Raw genomic sequence first — 24,811 nt, 5'->3', positions numbered from 1 at the left:
CGAGCGGGATCGGGGAGTGACAAGACAGGACAGAAGGAAAAACTGTCATGCAGCTTCAGGTTTCGGGAAAGTAGCGTGTGTGTGTGACTATTGGGGTGACTAAAAAAGAGCAGCTCAAAAATGAATCAGGCCAATAAGGGGTCACACCACGTTAACCTTTCTCAGACAAATAAAACACCTTTGCTTGACTGCAATGTCTTGAGAGAAAGTCAAATAAGTTCACGTGTTTTTGGACTAAGACCCGACGGGCTGAGCATCTCGCACTCAGCTCCTTCTTCAACTTGTTGGCGGAGGACAAGCGGGAAGCCCCTTTCGCTCAGGTAGAGAGCCGGGCCCCGCCTTGAGGAGAAACCTTTGTCAACCTCCGTTCTTTATATTTGCAGTCGGCCGAAGTGCTGCGGGGTGGTTCCGCTCTGACGGCAGGAGGAAACTTCTTCAGGAAATACCAGACTGCCGGACGCACACACACGCATATGCGCAGTCCGCAATCTCTCCTTCTCAGGCAGGCAGAGCAAAGCTGCCACGAAAAGGGAATGGGTCAAGAAATGCAGGAGGTCAAATGTGTTTGAGCGTCCCAAGCCCAGGAAGCTGCAATCGGCAGCGTGACGTGGCTACGAGCTTCTCTTTCCATCCCGACCTCCCCCCCTTGGCCACTCCAATAAAGCTGGCAGGATCAGGTTGCAGACCACAGGTGAGAGGTCAATCCCACTTTTCAAGTCGCCTTCCCAGGGGCGCACAACCCCAATTCACATCCCTTGACGCACGGTGAGGGAGCACTATCGGCCTGAAACTCGCCATCTTCTCTTCGGCACTTTGCTCACTTCCAGCACTTATTTGGTGGCCCTTGACGGCTGCTCTTGTATGATTGTTTTGCCAATCTGCTTTTGGTGCTGCAGAGGCTCACCTTCGCCAAGCCAGGAGATTTGAGCACCCGGGGGCAGACAGATGACACAGATGGCGAGAGCTTCCTCCTGACAGCTTCATTGCGACAGCTTTATTGCATATGGAGCGGACAGTGTTCTGACAAATGACGTCAAATAGCTATGAGCAAATAAGTGTCACTGTTTGTTTCTATTTCAAAAAGCAAGTCACACTCTCTCTTACAGCGGCTATAAAAAGTCTACATGCCCCTGTTCAAAGGAGAGCAGATGACAAAATTGAAATCTGAGGCTCATCTTCAACTGCAATGCACTCGGTGAGCAGCAATCAAGCGCTTGGGCTCTCGCGGCCGCTCCTTGCATGCCTCTGAAGCCAAGTTAGGCAAACAGGTTGCAACATTTCATCACCAAAATTGAAAGAATGCTTTCAGCATCACTGACTGATAAGATCTGTGGGTGCAACTGTCCTCCGATGAAAAAAATTTGGCTCAGGTGCGTGCTTGCAACATCACGTAGCTGAGCTCATCTGGCAAGTTGACAATGGTTGCAAACGGTCCTGAACAGGCCGCCGCCTTCATCACTGGAGCCATTGTGTGCGCTTCCAACCAAACCGGCCATGACGTGGTACTTGCGTTGTTACGCGGATCTTAGCACTGGTATGACAGCCGTTCCGAAAAGAAGAAGAACCATCATTCATTGCAAAGGTTGACAGATGCTGAGGTGCGTCAACGGAGCTATTTTTAGGCGAGCGCTTTGAGACGAGCCTCGAGAAGAAACGAAACAAATTGCAGACAAAGGGCTCAAGAATTGAAACTGAGGTTACGTTTCGCATCAATTATGATGCTGCCACTTTCTGCCGTCTTGCTTTGACTGATTGACTTTTAGATAACCTTCGTGTTCATCAATTCTAACGAAAATGGGTAGCTGCAGAGCAAGAAGGCAGACGAGTTCATTCTCTGCTTGCAAAATGAAAAAATGAAAAGTACAGTAATCTAAGCCGGAGGGGCGTTCCAGGCTCGCCAAGCATCGCGTTGGCAAAACGGAGAAGAGGCTCCGGGCGGGCCGGCAAAGATGTGCAGCAGCTGAGCAGTTACATGAACGCAGACGGAATGGGAGGAAGACAATACGGCCAAAGACAACTTCCCATTCATCGAGACTCACGCTCCACGTGAGCTTAGTAAAAAACAAAACAGCACTGAGCTGTCTGTCACTTTGTGGCCTCGAGCCACACATGAACTGCAAAGTATGATGGCTGCGTGACGTTTCCGCGCACAGGCACAGCAATGTTTTGCATTTATACTCACACTCATGTTATCTCGATTTGGATTTTTAATTTTGGAGGTTCCACGTCAGAATCAAACTTTCTACTTTCGAATTCAACATACGTAGACTCGATCCACTGCTTGCGCACCGACACACAAGCAGCCACATTGAACATGACGTTAAAGCTAAAATGAGGAATGATGCCAGCCAGTACGTGACACATGCAGAAAATAACGTCGGACGTTCAGCTGGGACCGACTTCAAGATCGGCTAAAAGGCGAGAGTGACAGCTTGGCAAACCCTGTTGCGGACGCTCTCGTCAACATCTGTCAGCTCTCAAACATGCTTTCCACTTCACAAATGTGGTTCGACTGGTCGCCACTTTCTGACACCTGTACACTTCCACATGCAGCAACAAGCGACCACAAGGAAAGACAAAATGTAAGGAGCACCTGCACATTTGACGGCCTCAACCACCTTCAACAAAGCCGCACATGCGGCACACACACACACACACACGGTTCCTCGTACTTTGCAACAAACACAAAAGAAGTGTCGGAATCAGCTGAATTCTTTTAGCGTGTAGCCACACGATGACAGGTATTTCCACTCGAGGAGCACAACAATGCTAAGCTTGGAGGCCGGTGTCATAAACTTCCTGCCTTGAGGGTCAGAGGTTAAACACTTGACGAGCTCCAAATGGAGACAATAGACAATGGAACACACACACAAGAGAAACTGAACTGCCTCGTTGCTACATCTGCAAATGCAGCCATCTTAACTTTTTTTTTTTTAAATACTTTTTCAATGTGGCACAAGAATTGCGTGTGTGGCTGCGTACTTTGCTTCACCTCAGGAAATGAGTTAGCATAAAGTTAAAAATTTCACGCCTCGCCCACTCAATGTATCATTCACGACAGTCAAAGCTCAAATATCTGCTGGGATGGATTACATCAATATGTTCAACTTGAACTAAATTGGGTGCTGTGTGCAAAGTGGTAAAACAAACACAAACTAAATGCCAGCAGAGCATTGCCGATGCCGCTTAGACTTATATTCAACTTTACAGCACAAAGAAAAGTGTCCCAGGTGATTCCATGCTTACAAGAGTCAGTGAATGTGCTAATCCTCCAGCGTCACTCAACTTCTAATCTTGATGCAAGGAACGCCACTCATGGCTTGGAAGTGAGAAACTGACAGCTAATCTGGGCCACGACGCCACGGCTCGGAACCCGACGCGCTCCCTGAGGAGCGGCCAGAGGACCCCCGATGAGAGATGGCCACTTTGCATCCACACACAGACGCAGGGAGGCATCGGCATAAGTGGCTGCTTCCAAACACAATGGCGGCGGAATCAGAAACGAGGATACTTGCAAGCAATCACCAATCAGAGCCTAAAGTCACAACTTCAACTATTCAGGAAAGACACAGAAAACAATTCAGCTCAAAACTTACCACTTCTGTGGGCCGGAAATATTTTGGGTTGACCTTGACATGCACGACTCCTGTCTCCTGGCAACGGCCCACCTCGTGCTCGTCCTTCCCGCTCCACCTGCAAAGATGCATGTTCCTCATCACGTTCCTTTTCTTCTGAGCTAGACCAAACATGTCACCTGTGCACCTCCCCACATAGAACTGACCCAAGGGCAGCTGAGCAGACAATGTCACGGTTAAAACAAACATTTAGTAAATCATAAAGAAACTGATATGGGCCAATTTGCAAAGGAGTCAAATGACCGTAGTGTTGCGAGATGTCTGGCAACATGAGATTTTTAATGACAAAAATGATCAGAAAAAAAATTCCAGGATAATACTTGTGTGTGTGTGCGTGTGTGTGTGCGCGCGCGCTTACACAATGGTCTTCCCCACGTGCTGGAAAGCTTTCTCCACAAACTCCCTCACACTGTGCACCTCCCCTGTTGCTATGACGAAATCATCGGGTTCCCCCTGTTGCAGCATCAGCCACATGGCCTGAGAGGGAGAGAGAAAGAGAGAGCCGGTTGAGTTTCGCGTCAATCGGGCTGGTTCTGACTGGCAGGAAGTGCCCTTGTGGCCTGTGAATGCGACGCTCGCCTCTATCTCCGTCCTGACGTCAGTGCCAAAGCTCCCGGGACGCGCATCGTGGGAACCAAGGCCGGAGCGCTCCGCATTCCCGCTGTGCCACCGGCACAAATGAACGCGTCACGCGGCCGAGAACGCGCATGCAAAAACCCATTTTCACACCAGCAACGCGGCCCGACGTCTTAAAATAAGTCCGCAAGTCAGACAACGAGCGCAGCGTCCCCGCGCGCCGACGCTCGTAAAGCGAGTCGACGCGGTTGGAAGCCGAGCCAAAGCGTCCCCGTGGAAATTTATAGTCCGGGTTCCTGAACGCAGCAGCGCTGTGTTCAACAGCCAGTCAAATGTCAGCCGAATATTTATGATGAGCCGGCTGAGCCCGCCTTAGGAGAAATCAGACAGCCTTTTGGGTGACAACACACAAATGGCAGAAGAGCCAAAAACAGCCAGATTGAAAAGGAACTCGTCGGGCCAAATGCGCAAAGACAAAATATATTTGACTTCATTGAGGCAGACAATATCGCTACAGTGCAGTATGTGGCGGTTTGATCTCCGTGGCAAAGATGTAAAATGCCGGCTGTATTTACTACAAACCACTCGAAGCTAATGACAGTTTGCGTGTATTCGGCTGGGCTGACATTCACAGGTGATCACATACTGTAAAAACAAGAAATATACAGTGGAGCCTTGGTTTTCGACCACAATCCGTTCCAGAAGGCTGTTCGAGAAGTGAATCGTTCGAATTAAGAATCATGTTTTCCCATTACAAATAATGCAAAAAAAATGTAATCCGTTCAAAGCAAAAAAAAAAAAAAAAAAGCCTTTTTTAAGCATTTGCACATTTTTGTCCGATCGTGCAACTGCAGCCCACCGCCGAACGCGCAACTGCACCGCGCTGGTCGCATTATTGTGACAGAGCCGTCGCTGAAATTTAGAAAATATTTTTAAAGTCCTGATGTACTTTCCAAAATTTAAGTGGACCTCAGTGCGCAGGGAGCTTAATTTTGTCCGAGCGCGCAACTGCAGCGCACCGCCGAACGCGCAACCGTAGCTCGCCGCCGACCACGCAACTGCACCGCGCTGGTCGCATTATTGTGACAGAGCAGTCGCTAAAATTTAGAAAATATTTTTACTAATGGACTTTCCAAAATTTAACTGGACCTCAGTGCGCAGGGAGCTTAATTTGGTCCGATCGCGCAACCGCAGCGCGCCGGGCGCTCACTGTCGCATTGCTTTCGGAGCGTCTTTGTGTTTTAGTATGGCTTTACTGTTTCCACTTGCTTCCTTTGGAGGCATGATTAGAGTTGATGCAATCCTCAGAGTAACGAGAATGTCGTAACGAACGGAGTCAGTTGGCATGCAGGTCCTCTCGGCTCATCTCGCGAGGTTCGGCAACCGAATTTCGTCCGACATCCGAAGCAAAAAGATCTCGAATTTTTTGTTCGAATACCGATTTGTTCGAGAACCGGGACGTTCATAAACCGAGGCTCCACTGTACAGCAAAAAAATTCTTCGCCAGTGCTCTGTTTTCAATCCCACATTTCATGGTACTAATTGGCTTACGAGTGGAGCCAATTGCATCCAGGGGTGTATTCAGCGGGTCGGTTGATGAAAAGGCATTGTCAGGTCTGATTCGGTATCGGTTAAAACAGCATAAATTGTTGCAGTTGTACAAAATGGTGAGAGGCCTCCGATAATAAAATACCTTTCTTAGTCCACCAATAGGAAATGAGAAGGCTTCCCACCTTGATTGAACTGGACCCAATGAATAATTTGGTGTTGTGGAGACACGGGACAGCTGAGACCGCTGCTATCAAGCGTGGTCGACTTTTAACCGATTCCATATGGCCGCTGGCAGAACACATTCACAACCCAAGCGCTGCTGGAAAATCCCTGCTGCAAAGCAAAGGACTCAAACGAGGACCGATTCTGTCGCAACCACAGAGACACTCTTCCCAAATCCTCATTTTTGTCTTCAACGGGTGTCGTGAGATTTTTGAACAGAACATTTTGCTCTTCCAGCTGTCTATTCTCGTTTTCCCTTAAATGTTGCTCTTGGCTATTCTAGGCAGCTCCGTTGTTCGTGGACAGAGGAACTCTACCACATTCAGAGTATCACAGAAACTCGTCATCGTAAAAACTACAATTCTGAAAAAAACGTTGTCCGTTTTCGCCCGCGATATTGCTCGGTGGCCAACTCAAGTTGTTCCTCCTTGGAATGTGCTTTTTCCACGGGGAAATCATATCGGCGGCGTTCCTGTCTCTTTGGACTAAGCAGAAGGCGAGTGAGCGAGCTCAGCCCGCCCAGAGCATACCTCCGGCCTCTCGCTTATTGCAAAGGCAGGAGAGCGAGCGCACAGAGGAAATGCCTCAAATATTCCCGCAACAAAAGCGACCGGACAGAATATATGAAGGGAACCTTCCATACCGGACGGATTTTGGGGAGCAAAGGAGAATCAGATGAGCTTCAACAAGTTGGCTGATTTGTTTTGGACGCAGCTCGAGCGTCTCAAGTGTGCAGCTGACATGAGATCACAACACAAAACACAGACACACACACGTCTGTGTGTGTGTGTCCGTGTGTGTGTGTGTAGTGGGCCTTCCAAAGTGTGCACCTGTGTTGTATAAATCTGGCAGGGGGCTTCCTCCCACGGCAGCCCGACATTTCCAATAAGAGTCAGCGCGAGTCTGGAGGGGAGGGGCGGAGAGATGGCTACTGTACGTTGCTGTAATGGAGCGCAGCTGTCGGCGCTCGGGTCGCGCGTGCAAAGCGTCGCCAAGCATTCGTGTTTTGGAAGAGACATAAAGGACACTGCTCCCTCAACTCAAGGAATTGGCATTTGACTGTGCTTTTTTTGATGGAAGATTGATGAAAGTGTCTCCTTGTCTTCTGTTCCCAAGCAATAATTTGCAAACAAAAGTCATGTCACAAATAAAATATCACGAGCTGTATTGTAAAACTGTCTCGACATATTGCCCCGGCTGCTGGATAGTCCAAGTGGCAAAGGGCGGGAATTGCACTTTGTGTCTGCGATTCAGACAGATGAGCATTTACGCACATTCATGACGTTTCGGACGTGACGCCCCGATGATGGCAGTGACGACTTTGGACAAAGAGGACAAGGGCCAATATGGACAGGAAGCAAATGTTCCTCAGCATGGTGGCCCGTGGTGCCTCTCTCTCTCGCGCGCTCTCGGTTTTAAGTCTGCGGTTTCACTGCAGAGTTCTTCTTTCCTCCAGGGAAATAAAAACATTCTTGTTGTTTCTCCAAATGAGTGTTCTGGGGGCAGCCAGATGTGCAAGAGGCAAGAAGGAGGGACTTCTCTTCTGTCTGGCTGAGAGAAGTAGCTGGCAAACTCTAACCTCTCACCTCTGACCTGAGGTGTGGAAGAGGCCCCAAAATGTGAAAAATTCCATCAGCACATTCAGGACAATAGTTAAGACAAAAATAATTTTCTATTCAATGTCAATCTCGATGGATGGATGGATGGATGGATGGATGGATGGACGGACGGACGGACGGACATGGATGACTGAATGAGTTATGTTCAGTGCATTTGGAGAATTCTTCTTGTCATTTTGCCTTTCCTCCCTCCCGGTGGTAATTGAGAGAATTGCGTCAAACATCTATTCTGGCCTTCTGATGACATGGAGACGAGCGGGAGTCCTTCCAAGAACTTGCAAAAGACTACCGGTGAACATGGAGGAGCAAAGGATGTGATACTAAGAGTGAGAGTTTAAAGATCATCAAACTTGACCGGTTCCCTTTGCGCATTGAGATGACGAATGAGCTTCCAAAGTTGTGCAGGCCAAAGTGAACAAATGCCCTCATGCTCGCTGCAGTTTGATGAGAAAACGGCTGAAAGGCCAACAGTACAAGATGAATTTTCCAACCTTTTTCGAGCAACTGCTGCACGCCAGATAAAGCGCGTGACATTCTTCTGAGCAGGAAGCGGATCGTTGTGCCGCAGCGCCAGACTTAGGATGCTAGGAAAATCAATGCACTGCCCTCTCCACTTCTCGTCTATACAGGAAGCAGTCTCTCACTCCCTCGCTCCCGTTATCCTGTCGATCTGGGCCTGTCAGATTGTTCTGACAATCAAAACATGTTAGCAAGAAAGTGCTGCTGCGTCTTTCCAGTGTAGTCATGGTGGTCTCAGCGGCCTTTGCTGAGCACACGCAAAACAAAACTCCTCATTTCAAAGAGCCTTGGTGCCACACAAACAAGCTGGCATGACTCTTGAGAACATTCACAGCTGCAACACAATGAAAATGCTTCTATTTGGGATCTCGTGGTCCAAAAATACAACGCGACAGCAAAAATTCTGAGCGGGAACACGGATGCCACCCAGGCAGACGGGAAGGGACCCGACAACTCAGTCAAGAAGAAGACAACCGCAAGCGTAGTGGGAATGTTGCACAGTGCGCTGGTTGCGTACTGCCCACTGTGGGCTACTTTTGACCGATTACCATTTCATACTTGCGCTATAAAAGCGTCCAACAGAAAACAACCAATGTGAACGCAATTTTGTAAATGTACTGTGAAAACGGAACCAATAAGCATCTCAGAAAAAGGTGTCATTTTATTTGTCAGTACTTTTTAAAGCGGGCAACCGTCTTTGGAAGGCGAAAGTAAAATCGCACAAAGTAAAATTGCTGCCACAGTTTAAGCCACTGCTGCTCATTCACTTAGCGGGCTCTCTGCCAGTGAGCAATGATACGTACATAGGCTGAAACACGAAAGCGTGGCGAGTTGAAAGGCACAAGGCGAGCGGTGCTAATGGCACATTCGCTAGGTTTGCGGTTTGGCTCTTGCAGCAAGCTGCTATGCGTGCTGAGCTCAGATGCCAAGTGTGCAAGTGTGAGCCGTAAACTGTAATTTGTTTGAGATTGTCCACTTTGGTGGCGTCGGGCCGCATCGCAGTTTGCAGTGTTTGGAGCCCCAGATCCCGAACGAGACCTGTTTGGAGAGACACTCGGCTCTTCTTTGTAATACAAAACATATAATAATGGCTCTTCTGTTTTTAGTGGCCGCCTCTTTTTAGAGCGGCTGTCAAGGGAATTCTGCAGTCATCGGCTACGATTGAGTGAGTGCGGCATTTGCTGCCCGTGCGTGGAAAACACAACTCAGACATTCGACTCATTTGTCTATGTCTTTGAAAAACCATCCTATGTTTGCTGTCTGGTGAGAACTTTCAAACACATCTTGCAATTTTGAGTAGATAAACAAAGACGCAAATGAGAGGAGCAATATCAGGTCTTTATCTCGAGAGCAAATCTGAGATATGTGAGAACAGGAGAAGCTCCGCAACCCGTTTGATAGTTGGGTTGACTTTGACACTCTGCAGTCTGGACAGAGGATCTTCCCACGGGCTGCATGACCATCTGATAGTCAGACGCACACAGTGTGTGTGTGTGTGTGTGTGTGTGTGCGCGTGTGTGTGTGCGTGTGTGCGTGTCTGCCTGCCTGCAGTGAGTGTGAAGGAGTCACACGCATTCCAGTCTCCAATTTAAAGTGACGACGACGGCCCACTCCCACGCCAGCAGACATCTCATCCCCCGACTGCCTGCCGGACCATTCTGCGCCTCAACTTTCGACAAACACAGGTACCGACTGTACAAAGCCGGAAGAAACCACTCTGATTGTCATTTTCCAAACACATCGTGTGATGAATGACCCAGCACGTTCATTAATCATCAATGATTGGTTGAGATTGGCGTAGTGATTGGCAAATTAGCCTCCTCTGTCGCCATTACTGCAGCAGAAGAAAAAACAGAACAAAAATTAAGATGGTGAAAAATGACACTGGCAAGGCCAAACAGCATCGATGTGACAGTTATCACGGTGCAAAGCCACACACACGCACATACGCCCGAATCTTTGCTTGAAATAAATATGCGAGTAAAACACAGGCGGGTGTCCACGCGCCTTCAGACGTGATTAAAGCAGAAACATTGCACGCCCCTCCTACCACCCGCACCGCCGCCACTTTGGAGCAATTTGCCTGTCTCGGGTGGAGCGAGGAGGCCGAGAAAGAGAAAGACGAGGAGGAAAAGCAGGACACGCGTGCGCTGGTGTTTACAAACTGCCACTTGTTTACATTTGTAACTTGGCACTGACACCAGCAGCAGGAACATTTCTAGAAAAGCTTTGATGGCCTGCATTCAAGTCTCAGCAGAAGAGATGCTTCACCTCAGCATTACGGTCAACAAAGGCACGCCTGTTTGCCCTCCGCCTCTCACGTTTCTTCCCCCGGCCCCCCAACGCTGGTCTACCTCCACCTCAGGCTTCTGTTTGGCTGCCCAACGTGGAGCATGGCGGTGCCTGATTGAGCAGAGCCATTCCCACAGGAAGCCTGGAGCGTCTCAAGTGGGCATTGATGTGGCAAGCGGAGGCAGTGGCCAATGAGAACGCAAGCTTGGGACTCAACTGGCTGCCGCCGCTCAACACAATGCTAGCAGTCTTTGGCTGCCTCCAAATCTTTGAGAGTCATGCTGGAGGTGTTCACCAACGGCACCCGCTTCAGCAGCTCCCTTTCGCACCGACACATTGACCTCTCACTCCGCTCTGATTAGCCGCTGGAAGTGAGTCCTGCCTCAAAGGCTCCCTCCGCCACCTTCACCTTCTCATGACAACACGGTGCACCATGAGAGGTCGCCTGTTGGACACACTCGCCCGTTGAGCCTTTCATCTCCGCAGTCCCACACACACGTTCCCAACTTCACCTATTACATGCTTTGACTCCAAGGAATGTTTCCTTGCGCACACACAAATGGGGTAAAATGCAGACGTTTGGAAGCAGTCAGCGGCCCCTGTTGCTTTGTTTCATGTGGCCGGCCGTTCCCCTCACTCGGCTTGCTGCTGGCACCGTGACATGAAGACAAACAGGCTCTTTCTGTCATCATCCGCGGGACACGGCGGCATTGCCTTAATATCTCGCTTTCTTCCGAGGGTGTCGAAGGAAGGACAGAGGGCGCCCGGAGGGATCCGGGCCACGGGCGAGCTGCGGGAAATCCAAGTGCACGCCGCATTCTACCACGCCCGCTCCTCTTTTGCCATCTCGACTGCTCTTTTGGCAGAGAATCACAGGAGGCTTCAAATATTGAGGCTGGAAAAAGCTTCTCATATTCTGTGGACATCTGTACGCCGTTCAGCTCGCATGCCTGAGAGAGTTCAGAGGCCTCTCCACCAAACTTTCAGATTTTGGCCACTACACGAGCTTGGCAACACCACCCTATCTAGCTCAACGGCGAAAAGATTCAAATTGCGTGGATTTGGATTTGGGATTGCTATAAAAAGTGGAATATTTCTGCTTTTATTTGTAAGAGCAGCAACGCTAGGTCTCCATAACTAGGATTTCAAGGTATCGTGTACTCACAAAGGATGCCGATAGTTGCCGCCGAAACCTAGGAGGGGTGGGTATTCTGGGGTAAGTCTGATCAGACCACAATGGTTGTTTGAATTTTTGGACATGCATCAGAAGTGCTGATGCATGACAACAAATGTCTACAATTGAGCTGACAAAGCTTTTGGCCAAAAATGACAGCGGTGCCGTTTGCTTCTTAATGCGACACTCAACTTGTAACAATGGAGGACAAAAATGGCACTTGCGTGTGTTTAACTGGTTTCGTGTGTGTGCAATGGTGACCAGATGATGTTGTACCTTCACATAGTCTTGGGCGTGGCCCCAATCCCTCTTGGAATCCAGGTTACCCAGACTGAAGCTCTCCAGTTGGCCCAAGTGAATCTTTGCCACAGAACGGCTGATCTTCCGTGTCACAAAATTGGACCCTAAAGAAATGCACAAGAAAAAAGGATTATGGCCACAGTCATATTCTAATTGAAGGATGCACGTTCGTGAATACCGATTGTTCAGATTAACTTAACATACACAACAGAATAAAATGAGAGGCAATAATTGCACATTGAGATTGAGCCGACAAATTATGTGCATGAATGGAGCCCCACGCTTCTGCTGTGCTTCAACTGGTCCAAAACAAAAATCAAAACAACCAGCTTAAGTCAAGTCAATTTGTTCCCACTTCAGAGTAGAGTCGAGCCAGCGCAGTTGAGCTCCACTCTATCATTATCTCCTTTAATTGAAGGGCTTGGTGTAAAATCTGGCCGATATGCCAAGGCAAATGAGGCAGCGAGTTTATGTGTTGGGGGAAAAAATCCACCAGGGGATCACAAAAAGTACCAGAAAAATCAACAGGAGGATCACCTGGGTTTTCCCCAGCCACCAGGTCAACTTTAGGACATTGACAAGCAAAATGAACCACGTTCATATTCCGACACGATTCACACGGCTGTAATGTGAGCAGACAACAAAATGTTTCAAACTGTTCAAAACGCTTAGAGAGGTGCCGGGTCCTCTGGTGGAACACTGTGGCCCGGTGTCATATTGTCTGTTCAAGCTGTGCGAGAAAAGAGCCTGCAAGAGCCCGCTCAGAAAAATCACACTTATCCAAGCAAAACAAGGCACTCGGCAATTGGAACGCAAAGCTGTGCATTGTGGCTGGCGTCAGCTCTACTAATGCAGCGTCTCCGTTGAAAAGACTCTCGATTCCAGACGGCTTTTCTGTCCTGCGTCGTCAAAGTAGAAGTGGTGAAATACGGGAAGGTGATTTCCAAGTGTGTTGAAAAATGGAGTCTTGCATCCAAGAGTGCTATTCTCAATGCATAAACACTTGTAGCGTCACTCGATCTCCCCGAGTGCTCAAGCTGCTCTCAGAACTGTCCGACTGTTTTTAAACTCACCATATCTTTGATGAATGTTGCCCCCTTATTTTTTTTCCTGCGGCACCCTCCCGGGCCATAATAGCGCAGCTCTGTCTCCACATTAACTTAGGCTCGCCCTGACAAGGAGCAGAGCCTTCATTTTGAGTTCAGACTCAGGAAAATCCCACGAACCCGATTGCACCAAATTTGTCGTAACTCTTTCATACAAGCGGCAGAAAGAGAGCAGAGAAAGCTCACGACACATTTCAACATCGCACGTGTTGATGCACGTACATATGGCAAGCCTGTCAACACGCCATACACCCATTTGGAATGGGAAGCACAGACGCAGTACCTCGACTACAAGTGGTCTGACAACTTTTTCAAGACGGTGTCCGACATGATGACATGAGTTGCAGGGACAAATTCAACTCAAAACTCAAGACAGCGCTACGCTTTGGAGGTCAAACTGCAACAGCCGCGACCAGGACCTCATTGGGTCGGTAGCGACCTCATGGCACGCCTCAGGTCTCCCTATAAAGCTCACACCTATGTTCCCAATTGCTTCCCTCCCTCCTCCCTCTAATTAGGGCAGCATGGAGCGGAGCTGGCCGGCCCCTGCCAGGCGGACAAAGCCGGTTCTGTTGCTGGCAGCGGCGTTAATGTGTTTCCTTTACTGGCAGCAGCACTCGGGACGGCCAGGATGAGGCCTACTCAGGGGGAGATGGCAGCCTTTTGCAGGGCAGGGGTGGCCCATTTCACCTGGCTTGCAGCTGGCAGAAAGTCCAATAATTCCACAGGCCATGAAATGTGAGCAGACAGCAAAAGCCATGCCAGAAACTGACACGCGTGTTTTCTTGTTCTTCCATGTCATTTCTACCCCCGCTCTGATTTATTGGTAGGAGGAGTGACAGAAAATACGTAATACATTGGCTTGCCTGGCACAGCTCGGCTGAAGCAACGCAAAAAGGGGAGGGAAAACGTGAGGATCAATCTGGAACAAGGACACCGTAACCCTCCCGCATGGTCGTGTTTGGGAACTCGTAGAAACAGGAAAGTTAACGAAGGGTTTGCTCGATTGGTCTTTTAGACAAGTTATGCTGGTTGAAAGGACACCGTGCGTGTTCTGCTTTGGATCTTACCAAACGGGGTGCCGCAAGGCTCAATCCTGGGACCCATTTAATTTTCGATTTACATCAACAGTCTGAGTGATAATGCACAGAATTAAGGTCATTATTGAATCAAGAATACATGTATTGTCGTTGCATAATATAATCGTTATTTCCACTTTTAAACCTGGATTAGTTTTTCATTCCTCCCCACCAAAAAGGTATGGCGTAAAGACAACCAACTTCTTGTCAATGGCTCACTTGTCTGACAAATTTAAAGATTAACACAGAACTCTGCCCTAGTATTTTTCACATATTTCCTAGCTGAGCTCATTTGTGTAGTGGACTTGTCTGAACAGGCAATGTTTAGTTCAGAGAAAAGCAGACAAAGCAGACGTGTGATTGCTTTATACGCTTTTGTAACAATAACACGACATAGTCGCATAGGCTGTTTTTCTTAGCAATCGCTCATTTTTATTATGAACATGTCTCCTTGTGGATTTCGGGGTTATTTGGGCATTTGGTGATGCCCCGTTTACCAAAAAAATAGGTGTTTGCGACGCCTTGCCTTGGCAAACATTCATCCACTGGTTTCTGTCAGCAGCATTGCTCAATTCTTGCAGATATCTGAAGCTTGGATGATGAAAGACACATTTCTTCCTATCTCAGCAAGCCTGTGTGCTTTGTTTCACTAACACCGTGTCAAGTGGCACCCACCAACGGGGCAGAGTGAGCGGAGGAAAAACGTCATCTGAAGGAGGATACAATGGTGATCGAGGCTTGTGAAGACAGACAAAATTGCCCTTTGCCCATTTTACATGATACAATAATTTTTATTTGCTAAAAGCAAAAAGGTGTGCTAGAAAGACCCAACAGTTCTACACAGTGAAGAAAAAGTTGAGACTATTCTGACATGCTACTGCTACCAAAATAATTGTTGCCCATCAATGTTCTATGGAGCCAGTGACTACACACATATTACAAAATGCAAATCAAAGACATTTTTTGTTCATGTCTAGATGCGCTGTCGGCCTGAGGTGAGTCCGAAAAAGAAGCCCGAAGCTAGCAAAGTGCTAGCAACGTGCCAATAGAGCACAACAAGCACTCAGTCAACAAGAATCTTGGCTGCCGTGGCAACACATGGATGTTGACAACACAAGAGAAAGGAGAGAAGACCAGGATGTGTTCAAATCTTGACACGGCAGGCAGCAGAAGGAGTGGAAGTTTATTTATCATGACCTGACCATAGGTCATTGAAAGTTCGCAAGTGAATAGACGTTTGCTCGTCATGGAGAAACGCTCCCGGCAAAGCCACTCGTTTCTACGCGTTCTACTCTCATCAAGTGAGGCTGAGGCCACCAAAGATTCAATGTTATTTCAGCTCAGTCAATAAGCTCTGTTCCAATAATTTTGCTCACTAGAGAAGCAAAAGGTGCTTGGTATATCTACGTATATGTACATAACAGAAAACCAAAAATGGAATTCTCGACTTCTCAACTCATTTTCGTCTTTTCTGCTAAACGTCTCCAGCATACAAAGGAAGTGACATTGCTCTTCCAATACTTTTGGAAGGGACTTTAGTCGAGATATATGTTATATATAATTTCTAATATATTCTCTAATTGCTAAAAGCTATTGATTTCATGGTTTTTTGTTATTTCAGATTGCAAACACAGTCTCACCAAGAAGATGTCAGGAGGCATAATGACAGTGCTGTCACCCGTTGGGTGCGGTCCCTTGAGTGACGCTTCATGATTGCCACTGTCATGGAGACGTCAAAACATTCATTGTTGCCAACGACACTCCTATCACTTCACCCGGGGAATGAACAATCAGTCCATTCTGCTTCCCGGCCGGGTTTATTTACAACACCAGCACCTACTCAAAAACCTTGTGGCCTTAACTTTATCAGGATCGCTCAGTTCAATTGTAAATAGACTGGTTTAAAAAACTTCACAAATAGTTAGCTAATGTTACAGATTTTATTGATCATAGTAACAAGCAGTTGGACTGAATCAAAAATTGCATTTTTAATAGCCGAGCAACAAGCTTGCATAATGGTTCTGTTGGCCACTTAGCTTTCTTATGATCCCAAACAGTAATACGATCCCCAAAAACGGCAAAGAGAGAGCAGTCGCCGTGCCACTTTTAATAAGTGCACTACGGCCTGAGGCTTTAACACGCCAAAATGAAAAGCACATGACTCGCGCCCAGGTCAAGCGCTCAGGTGTTTATAATTTCTCCCCTGATGACAAGCAAACCAAGTGGGATCAGAGGTGAACCCCTAAAACCTAACGGCTCACCACAAAAAAGATTTGTGTGGGAACGGCCCGGTTTGCCCCCCCGTCTGCTCTGCGGCCAGCGCGGAGGTGCAGCGGGGTTTCCGTTTACGGAATCGAGTCGACCGAATGAAATGTTTAGATATGCTGCGTCTTACCTCTCCTCGGACTCTCGTGGTTGAAGAGGATCCCATTGACGGCAAACATGTTGTAAGCCTCTCTGAAGTTGACCACGATCCAGTAAGCGTACAATTTAGCGGCACCTTCACACGTCACAGCCACAAATATGCAGAAGATGGAGAGGGGGGGGGGGGGGGGGGGTGTATAAGCATTATTTTGGGGTGTGTACTTGACATTTCACTGCATAAGCTAGGCTGGTTTTGCTCCAAGTATGGATTTGACTTGACGTGACGCTGAGCAACGTACAAGCACTTTCAAATGACTTTGCCAATCAAAGTGGCAAGAATAGCACTGGCACGGAAAGCCTAAGAACTCAAATACCCAATGGCCATCAACAACTGCCGAATGTTTGGCTTGCCCTTGCCGCCGTATACGCTGCAGGTGATGAGGTCTCCATGGCAATGGCATCTTCTCACGAGGACGCACAAATGGACGGGCGGACCACTGGAGCGAGCATGTTGACAGCAGCCGCCAGCGCGTTGACATGACCGCCAACACGAAAGCGGATTGCTTGCACACGTGTTTTGCCCGCGTGGGGATCCATGCGTGCAATTACGTGCTGAAGCGAATATAAAGGTGTCTTTGTTTCAAGGAGAGCCACTCAAGTCTTCAGTCAGACATTTGGCCTCCGGTTGTGTGGAGGTGAAAATGCTGCCTGCTCACTGAATGACACGCGGGCACATGCACAGGTGAGCAGCAGATGTTAAAATCAGGTGAGCCACGCCAATCGACGGACGTCGGCTGCGAACACATTACCGTAAGGTGAGCGAGGGTAAAAGGGCGTGGTTTCCGTCTGCGGGATTTCCAGGACTTTGCCATACAACTCGCTGGTGGAGGCCTGATAAAACTTGACGCTGTTGGTCAAGCCGCACGTCTTGATAGCGTCCAAAAGACGAAGCGTTCCCACGCCATCCACGTTCGCCGTGTACTCTGCCAGTTCGAAGGAGATCTAAGGACCAGACAAAAGCGTAAAAGGTCATTGCAAGTCAACGAAGTGAACCTCCACAACAGTCCGAGGCTGCCAAACTGAAACAATGACTAACAAATCTCTGGAAGGTGGCAAAATATTTTGAAGGCAGGAGGGGACAGGGTGGGCAAGTGCTGTTACTGGAGTGCTTTGGAGCCGATGGCAATTTTCAGAGCTCAACTCCGCAATGCCTGTTTCCATACAGGAAGGCCAAAAGGGAGGAGAACTCCAAGAAGGCTGTGCACATGATACAGCGCATCGCTTCTGTGTGTGCTTTTCAATGTGCCAGCTTGGTTAAAGGCACAAAACGGGGCAGGCAGGACGGTTAAAAGAAAAGAAAAAAAAAAGCCTTTGTGGTTCGCGGTCGCCACAGCTGGAGCGAGGGCCGCCCCCCGGGAAAGGCTTAGGCCCTTTCGTACTTCAACGTAGGCAGCCAAATAAGGACGCCTTCTTTTGGTCAACCGGGAACACTGGGCCTCTCTGTGCCATTTGCAAACTCGCTCGCTCACACACACGCGCACACACACACAGGCGCACACACACACAGGCGCACACACACGTACTCACACACACATACACGCGCACGCACACGCACGCACGCACTTTGGTCAGAGTGGACTTCAGCGCAGCTCAGCACAATTGAACGTGACAGCAATTCTCCTTTGAAAGAATCAAAGTATTTGCAGCCATATGTTACTTTGCAATTGAATGTTTCGTCTCATCAAGCCAATTTTTTGTTTCTAACTAATAAATACAAAAGGCCGTTTATGAATAATGATTCGATTTCAAGAGATGCCAACATTAGTCGTCATCTCTCAGGAACATTCTGGAGAATTCTGGAACATTGATTACATACTCCTGTTATCAATAATTTTGAATGACAACATTTATTATTTGTGTTTGAGGTGTGATTTATTCAATACAATTCCTCAATATTGTTTTCAACAGTTGCTACTTTACGCCGCTTTTCATTTTTGGGACAAGTGAACACTCTGCAATATGGACTCGTGTTTTGTTGTTCTAATACATGAGGGGAGGGCTCAGAATGTCGGCTCAGAATGTCGGCTCCGAGCGCTGCGGCATGGCGTGGCCATTTGCTTCGGGAGCCAAAGGTTTTTGGGAAAGGAAATGCCCTGTGCTTGCTTTCAGCCATCAAGGGAAAGACTTTCTCTCTGCCACGTGGAAGAGCAGAGAAGCCTTTTCATTTCTTTCCTTTCCTGTCCTTCCTTCCTTCCCCCTCTCATCACACCACAGTGGAAAGAGACAGCGAGATTTTCTGGAAGAGATACTCTCGCTCCAACTGCAAGGTGACCACGTGTGTAACGGCTAATCTTTCTTCTTGAACATATTTGCTGCTGCAGAGGAGCATAACATTTGGCTCTCAACTCCAAATCAGCAATTGATTGACAGATGATGATCAGCCCAAGGGAGGAAGATGAAGGAAGACCTTGACCTGACCCGCACTCTCCCACGATCTAAAAGAAACCTGCATTGGCCACAAGTGCAACCTCGGGCTGGCCAGCTGTTTGCGCCAGAGAACATCTTCCACACGTACGCAGGCAAAATCAGAGAGGACTTGGATGTCAAACAACTGAAGGAACTGAATCGGACCGAGGACCAAAGTAAAAAAACAAAAAACGGAAAGGCACGTTCAGTGAGGCTGCTGCGCCTCATTGCTTGAAAATGACGTTCACCAGTTAGATAGCGACAAGCTGAGTCCGTCTTTTTTCCATTCGGACTGCCTGCCTAACTAATATAGGAGCACCAACTTTTCCGGCTGGCCCAGGTCAGCTTACATGTTTACGCCGTGGGACCGGATCTCAACGGAGGCTCGCAGAGGCCCGTTCAAAGACTCGCACATAAAATCTCTTCCACATCGGCAATACCTTACACTTGATCTCCAGATTGCAACAGCCACATTCTGCAAGTCACTTCGGTACGGTATATTTCATCATGGAGATGGGGGGGCAAATTTAAGGAGCATCTTCAGTCGTCGAGATGAGAAGGGCAAAGATATCGAGAGCTAAATCTTGAAGGCAGCAATGCGAAATTGCAACAATCATCACAAGAACATGACATGTTCCCACACAACCGTGATGATGACAGAACTCGAGAGACGCGTTGACGCTACCTTGACGTGACTCTGAGCACCCAGGTTGTAGACTTCCGTCGGTTTTACTTGGTTGATGATCTTCACCAGACACGTGCTGTCCGTCAGGTCGCCGTAGTGAAGTTTCATATCTGACAAAGACACAAAACGACATGATACGCGTGCGTCTGACTCGATTGTGCCGCCATTGTTCAACTTGCCGGTGTGATGACCAAACAACACTTACTGCCTTCCGTATGCGTCTGCGGGTTCTGGTAAAGATGCTCAATGCGTCCCGTGTTGAAGGAACTGGAACGTCTCAAAATGCCGTGAACCTGCCGGTAGAGAAGACGCCATGAAATGTTTTGCGAGGGAGCAGCTTGATGCTAAAGCAGCTTGCTTGGCAGCTCCAAAAAGTCCCCAAGAAAACGCTACCCACATCGGTCATTCTCACCTCGTATCCTTTGGAGAGCAGAAATTCGGCCAGGTATGAGCCATCCTACAAATGGCGAGATGAGATGACAAATAGCAATCAACGTCAAAGAGTGAAGCCAGTCTCCTTCCCGTCATCCGTCCAACTCATCGTCTTTTTTCCAGCCTCAGACTTTCCAACCGCACGTTCTGCGACACTGCGGAACGTTGGGAGACACTCGTGGCATTTATCCCGCCGTCCCGCTCGCACATGTGCACGTATACAAGCGCAGCCTTGCTCATCCTGCCAGACCTGGACAGGAAGGCCAGGTCTGGCAAGTAACAGAAGGCAGACGTGGAGAGAAAGGCTGAGGCCGTGCGTTCCAGCTTCTTTGCCGGAAGCTCGGTACAGGGCCGACCCCACTCCTCTGATGTCATACGTCAGTGCCGTCGCAAAACAAGGACGCCCGTTACTGTTTTGAGCACCTGTGTGCAACCCACCCAAAATGGCTGCACCACCCACTTCTGGCAGTTTACAGACAGAATGCAGCCAAAATATTTTTTGTGTCCAAACTGCACAACATGTGATCCATCTTTATCTGTAAATTGCAGATTAGGAGCAAAGTCCGGGTCGGCCATCAGTTCTCTGTAGCATTCTGAGCTCCAGCCCATTTTGTGTTTCCCTTCCTCTACAGAGCAATTTGGGAAAAAAATGCCCAAAGAGTTGCAGCCCGCTTTACAATCAAGAGGCTCCTTGAAGCCTGCAGGCCTCACCTCGCTCTTACCTGTCATGGAGAGTTAACTTTTTGGGTGGACACACAAATGGACCATTCCAAGCTCACCTGCCACGGCAATAGCAAGCAAAAAAATCTACTCGCGCTCAATTCAGTTTTGTGTTATGCGTGTTTGTTACAAAGTACTCTACACGGGAAGCAGTCCAGTAAATCATATACTGTACTTAATCACATTATTTTTCAAAATCGTTCAACCCAAATAAATCTGACGGTAAGAATCGATGACGTGTCAAAACATGACGCAAACTGGATGCTTTAGTTTCAACAATCATACAAAATACATCATCAATACATCAATCTCGTGGTGTTTGATGAAATGAAGATACAATACTGATGGTTTGGTACCCCCTGCTGGTACATGAACAAACTTCAAAAATGCCACTGAATGGCAATTCTGTGACTGATCTGTAATTATTGCAGTTGCACTAATCAGGGGATAGACCTATGAAACAAAAAACTAAACTAATGTCACACATTGTGTTGCTGAATCGAGCTTGGCGGAGCCATCGACGGCTGTTACGAGGAGTTGCGCTCATGGGTTTGCCGATTTATGATTATTATTTCTGGCACTTGCTGGATGGCATTCTCTGTTGCAAACAGCGAACGCATCAAGGGACTTCATCGAATTTCAACAAAGCAAGAACAACAAGGCCTCGGCGGATCGTCTGGCGGTGAAGCGCAGTGGCCCAGCCGAAGAACCGACAATGAAGCGAAAAGCAAACGTAGTCAAGCGGAACTGTCAGACGGCGAGGATGGACCTCTTCATAACCCACACAATCGTAAAATGGTTCAATGGGCCACAAGGCCTCCCAGTCCCGCAGCGCTACCTAAGCACTCACACAGCAAAAACTAGAGTGTTGAAATTTTAGGGTTAAACATGTCAGAGCTGATTTCCACTCTCAAAGTGTCTTTTTAACACATTTTGATTCAAATGGTGCTCAGTGTTAGAGTTATTTAACAGTGTTATTCAAGCCCAAGCAAATTAACTCTGTAGAGATGTAAAACGCATCTCAACAGAGTTAATTTGCCCCTTGGCTTCAGTCCATGTAACCCCGTGTGTTAGGCCCCTGAGATTTCAGCCAGGTGGACCCGTGCATCAGTTAATAGTCTGATGCATGTGCCTCTTCTGGTTTCAGGAATGGATGCAGAGTAGGAGTTTTACACAGAAGGTAAATAGAAGGAATATGGGCCAATAAAACTATTTTCTTTAAGAGATAAAAATGTGGTCAACAGTGAAATTCTTGAAATGTTGTCAAAAGACATTTTCTCAACAAGTTGGGTTAAAGTTGATGGTGTTGAGTACAAAGGTGGACTTCTTATTTGCAGTTTAATGGAGGAAGACATGCCAGTCTTTTGTCAGATAGATGATGTACTTCTGGTTGAAAATGACTTTTTTTTTTATTGACACACAAGCTATTTACAGAGAACTTTGATTAACACTATCATGCCTTAAAAGTATTACCAACTGAAGAAAGGTGTGTCATAAAAATAACTGAACTTAAATGTCACAAACCATTTGATATTCAAAGCTCATATGTGCTGCAGATAAAAGTTTGTACATTATACCTTCGTTTATGTTTTAATTGACTGCATGGGAAAAAAATCGTTAAAATAAATGGTGTTTTTGAAAATGTATTTTTCTTAGAATTAATTATTGTCATTTTAATTGTATTATAAAGTTATTATTTTTAAAACTATGTAGTGTTAATTTAACCCAGTTCAGGGAGTTGAAAGGTAACTCTGACATAGTGTTAGTGTAAATCGCTCAGTGTTAATTAAATCCAGGTCATGGAGTTAAAAAGTAACTCTGACAAAGTGTTAATGTAAAACACTCAGTGTTAATTCAACCCAGGTCATGGAGTTAAAAGTACCTCTGGTATAGTGTTAATATAAATCGCTCATTGTTAATTTAAGCTAGTTCATGGAGTTAAAAAGTAACACAGTGTTAAATATTTAACTTTTTTAAAAAATGTTAATTTAACTCTGTAGAGTGTGGAGCTATATAAACCCTCCAAAAGTGTTAAAATTGACTCCGTGGGAGTTGATTCAACACTCCAGTTTTTGCTGTGCAGGTGGTCTTTCGTAACTCACCGGCCCTCATGCCATGATTTTGTGCTGACAGCTGACTCAAATGGATTCTGACAAAACAGCACGCCACCTTCAGATTTACGGTGAGTAAATTTATAACCACTGAGACCTCATGGCCCAGCGAGTCACTTCTTCGCATGGTCAAGCCACTGGCATGCCGGTGTCCTGCTGCACAACAATATTATCGTCACTAAAAGCTAGTGTTGTTTGATGAACCTCACAAAGAGGTTATATAAAATAAAAGCACTGGTGGTCTTGTAGACTGCTGGGGGAAAATCTCACAAGATAGCAAAGGGACATGCACTGCGACATTGGACATGTCAGTGACACTGGCAACCATGCTCAGTCACAAAAATTGCTCAGAATAAAAATATGCTTGACGTTTCGGGCAACCAAGTTCCATTATGAGTATGTGCAAGGAAAAAGATTATGAAGCTGTCAAGTGATCCATGTTTACAGCCTGCGGGGATCTTTGTGTAACTTGCAGAACTACTTAATATGACCTTTGACCGCTGCCCACTCTGCATCTATTGCAGCCTGGTCGTCCTGCAAGGAAGGATCCTCCCATCTGCGGTTCCTTGTCAAGGTTTCTCATTTTTCCCCAGTTGGGGTTTTGTGAGTTTTGCTTTGCCCTCAGGGGATGTCGAGAATAACTGTCAACTGTGGCCATGTGAAACCCTTTGAGACATGTTCGTGATTAAGGGCAACATAAATAAAATTGACTCGACTTGACCTTTGCAGCACCGCAGCATTGGGGAGTTGTTCGTTTCCCTTGATATCAAGTTGCTCTGGCTTCAAACCACGTTCACGCTTCATGTGATTCTCAACGCTGATGGCCCTGCTGGTAACGAGCGTTGACGTACGGTACCTGACCAGTGATGCCGGTGATGAGCGCAGCTTTCCTTTTCTTCGTGGCGTCTCCCGTCACATCGATGCAGTTGGCTGCAGGTTCGGAACTCTGAGACATTTTTATCTGACTGGATTTGTGCCACCAAAGCGACTGTCACCGACTGTTTGTTTTGTGTGCACGGCTTTACCTCGACACTTGCCGTCACGGAAAGCAGAAAGCAAATTGTACGTAGCAGGAAGTTAAATGGATCGATCCAATGGGAGGAGAGCAGACAAGAACGTCGCCATCAAGAGGGGCGAGTCGTTTGAAACACTGGAGCTTTCATAACAGCGACAACTGCAGGATGGACTTGACATTACATTTGCGCGTGTGTTTTAGTATTTGGGGTTTTTTCATTGAAGCAATATAACGGTGCATTGTCAAGTGATATTTCAGATACGTAATATTCATCATCTAATTTTAACTATTAATAACATTACGTGAATAAAATAATGTATATTTCCATATCAACACACCATCAGTGTACTTTATTTGTGCTTTATTTAGCCTATATTCATTAAATCAGAAAACAAATTATAACGTGAAATAACCAAACATTGTTCAAACTGTTTCAGTTCAAAATGGAACTGCAAACAATTATGATGAACAGTCCATCGCACAAAGATGCAGTAGAGAATCTGAACAAGCAATAACAGTAACAACAGAAAGAGACATCAAACGAGCAAGGAGATGGGACGTCCATCCCAAAAAGAAATATCTTCAGCGTGAGCCAAATGTTCTTCTTCTTCTGACTTCTTATTGATCGCAGGCAGACCGTGATGATCCTGCACAGATGAAGGCGGGTGGGTGGGCTGCAAACTCTGTTGGCTCAACATTTGATCAAATACTCACTAAATGTGCACAAATGACAGAAATTGTGCACTTCAAGTAAAATCTGGTGGCAAACCAGGCAATAAATGAACATCAAAATCAACACTGGTCAGAAACATGAAACATTCATAGGTAGTCTTGTGTAGTATTTGGAAACCTTCATGGAAGGTGAGGTGAGGCGGGGCAACTTACTCCAGACTAGCAAAGCAAAAATAAAACTAAAGCAAAGGTCAGCCAGCAGCATGACAGCAA

The 24,811-nt window shown here is 47.1% G+C and overlaps 1 protein-coding gene and 1 long non-coding RNA gene across 5 annotated transcripts in view; one reads left to right on the top strand and one right to left on the bottom strand.

Annotated features, from left to right (window-relative positions):
* Window positions 1–23,943, bottom strand: part of gmds (GDP-mannose 4,6-dehydratase) — a 28,120-nt gene extending 4,177 nt beyond the window's left edge. For 2 of the 4 annotated variants that reach the window (XR_015861961.1, XM_088393139.1), the window contains exons 1-9: window positions 23,708–23,941; window positions 20,001–20,045; window positions 19,794–19,881; window positions 19,589–19,698; window positions 17,247–17,439; window positions 16,469–16,573; window positions 11,865–11,992; window positions 3,994–4,112; window positions 3,597–3,693 (exon numbers count right to left, since the gene is read on the bottom strand). Coding sequence is in view for 3 of the 4 variants with exons in the window: in XM_088393139.1 (XP_088249265.1) it covers window positions 3,597–3,693; window positions 3,994–4,112; window positions 11,865–11,992; window positions 16,469–16,573; window positions 17,247–17,439; window positions 19,589–19,698; window positions 19,794–19,881; window positions 20,001–20,045; window positions 23,708–23,806 (984 nt within the window). In the remaining variant the exon portion in view is untranslated. Of the gene's footprint in view, window positions 1–3,596; window positions 3,694–3,993; window positions 4,113–11,864; window positions 11,993–16,468; window positions 16,574–17,246; window positions 17,440–19,588; window positions 19,699–19,793; window positions 19,882–20,000; window positions 20,046–23,707 lie in introns of all 4 variants that reach the window. The other 2 variants (XM_088393142.1, XM_088393140.1) reach the window with 2 other exon arrangements.
* LOC148388130 (uncharacterized) lies at window positions 22,614–23,933 on the top strand. Its single transcript, XR_015861963.1, has 2 exons — window positions 22,614–22,922; window positions 23,376–23,933. It is a non-coding gene; the product is annotated as an uncharacterized LOC148388130 (long non-coding RNA).
* Window positions 23,944–24,811: the final 868 nt, after the last annotated feature.

This window comes from Syngnathus floridae, chromosome 13 (genome assembly GCF_059516105.1).
Source record: "Syngnathus floridae isolate MCC-2025c chromosome 13, RoL_Sflo_1.0, whole genome shotgun sequence".
Classification (NCBI taxonomy): Eukaryota; Metazoa; Chordata; class Actinopteri; order Syngnathiformes; family Syngnathidae; genus Syngnathus; species Syngnathus floridae.
Note: the sequence above shows the minus strand (reverse complement) of the source record. Positions and strands in the feature narration are given on the sequence as shown.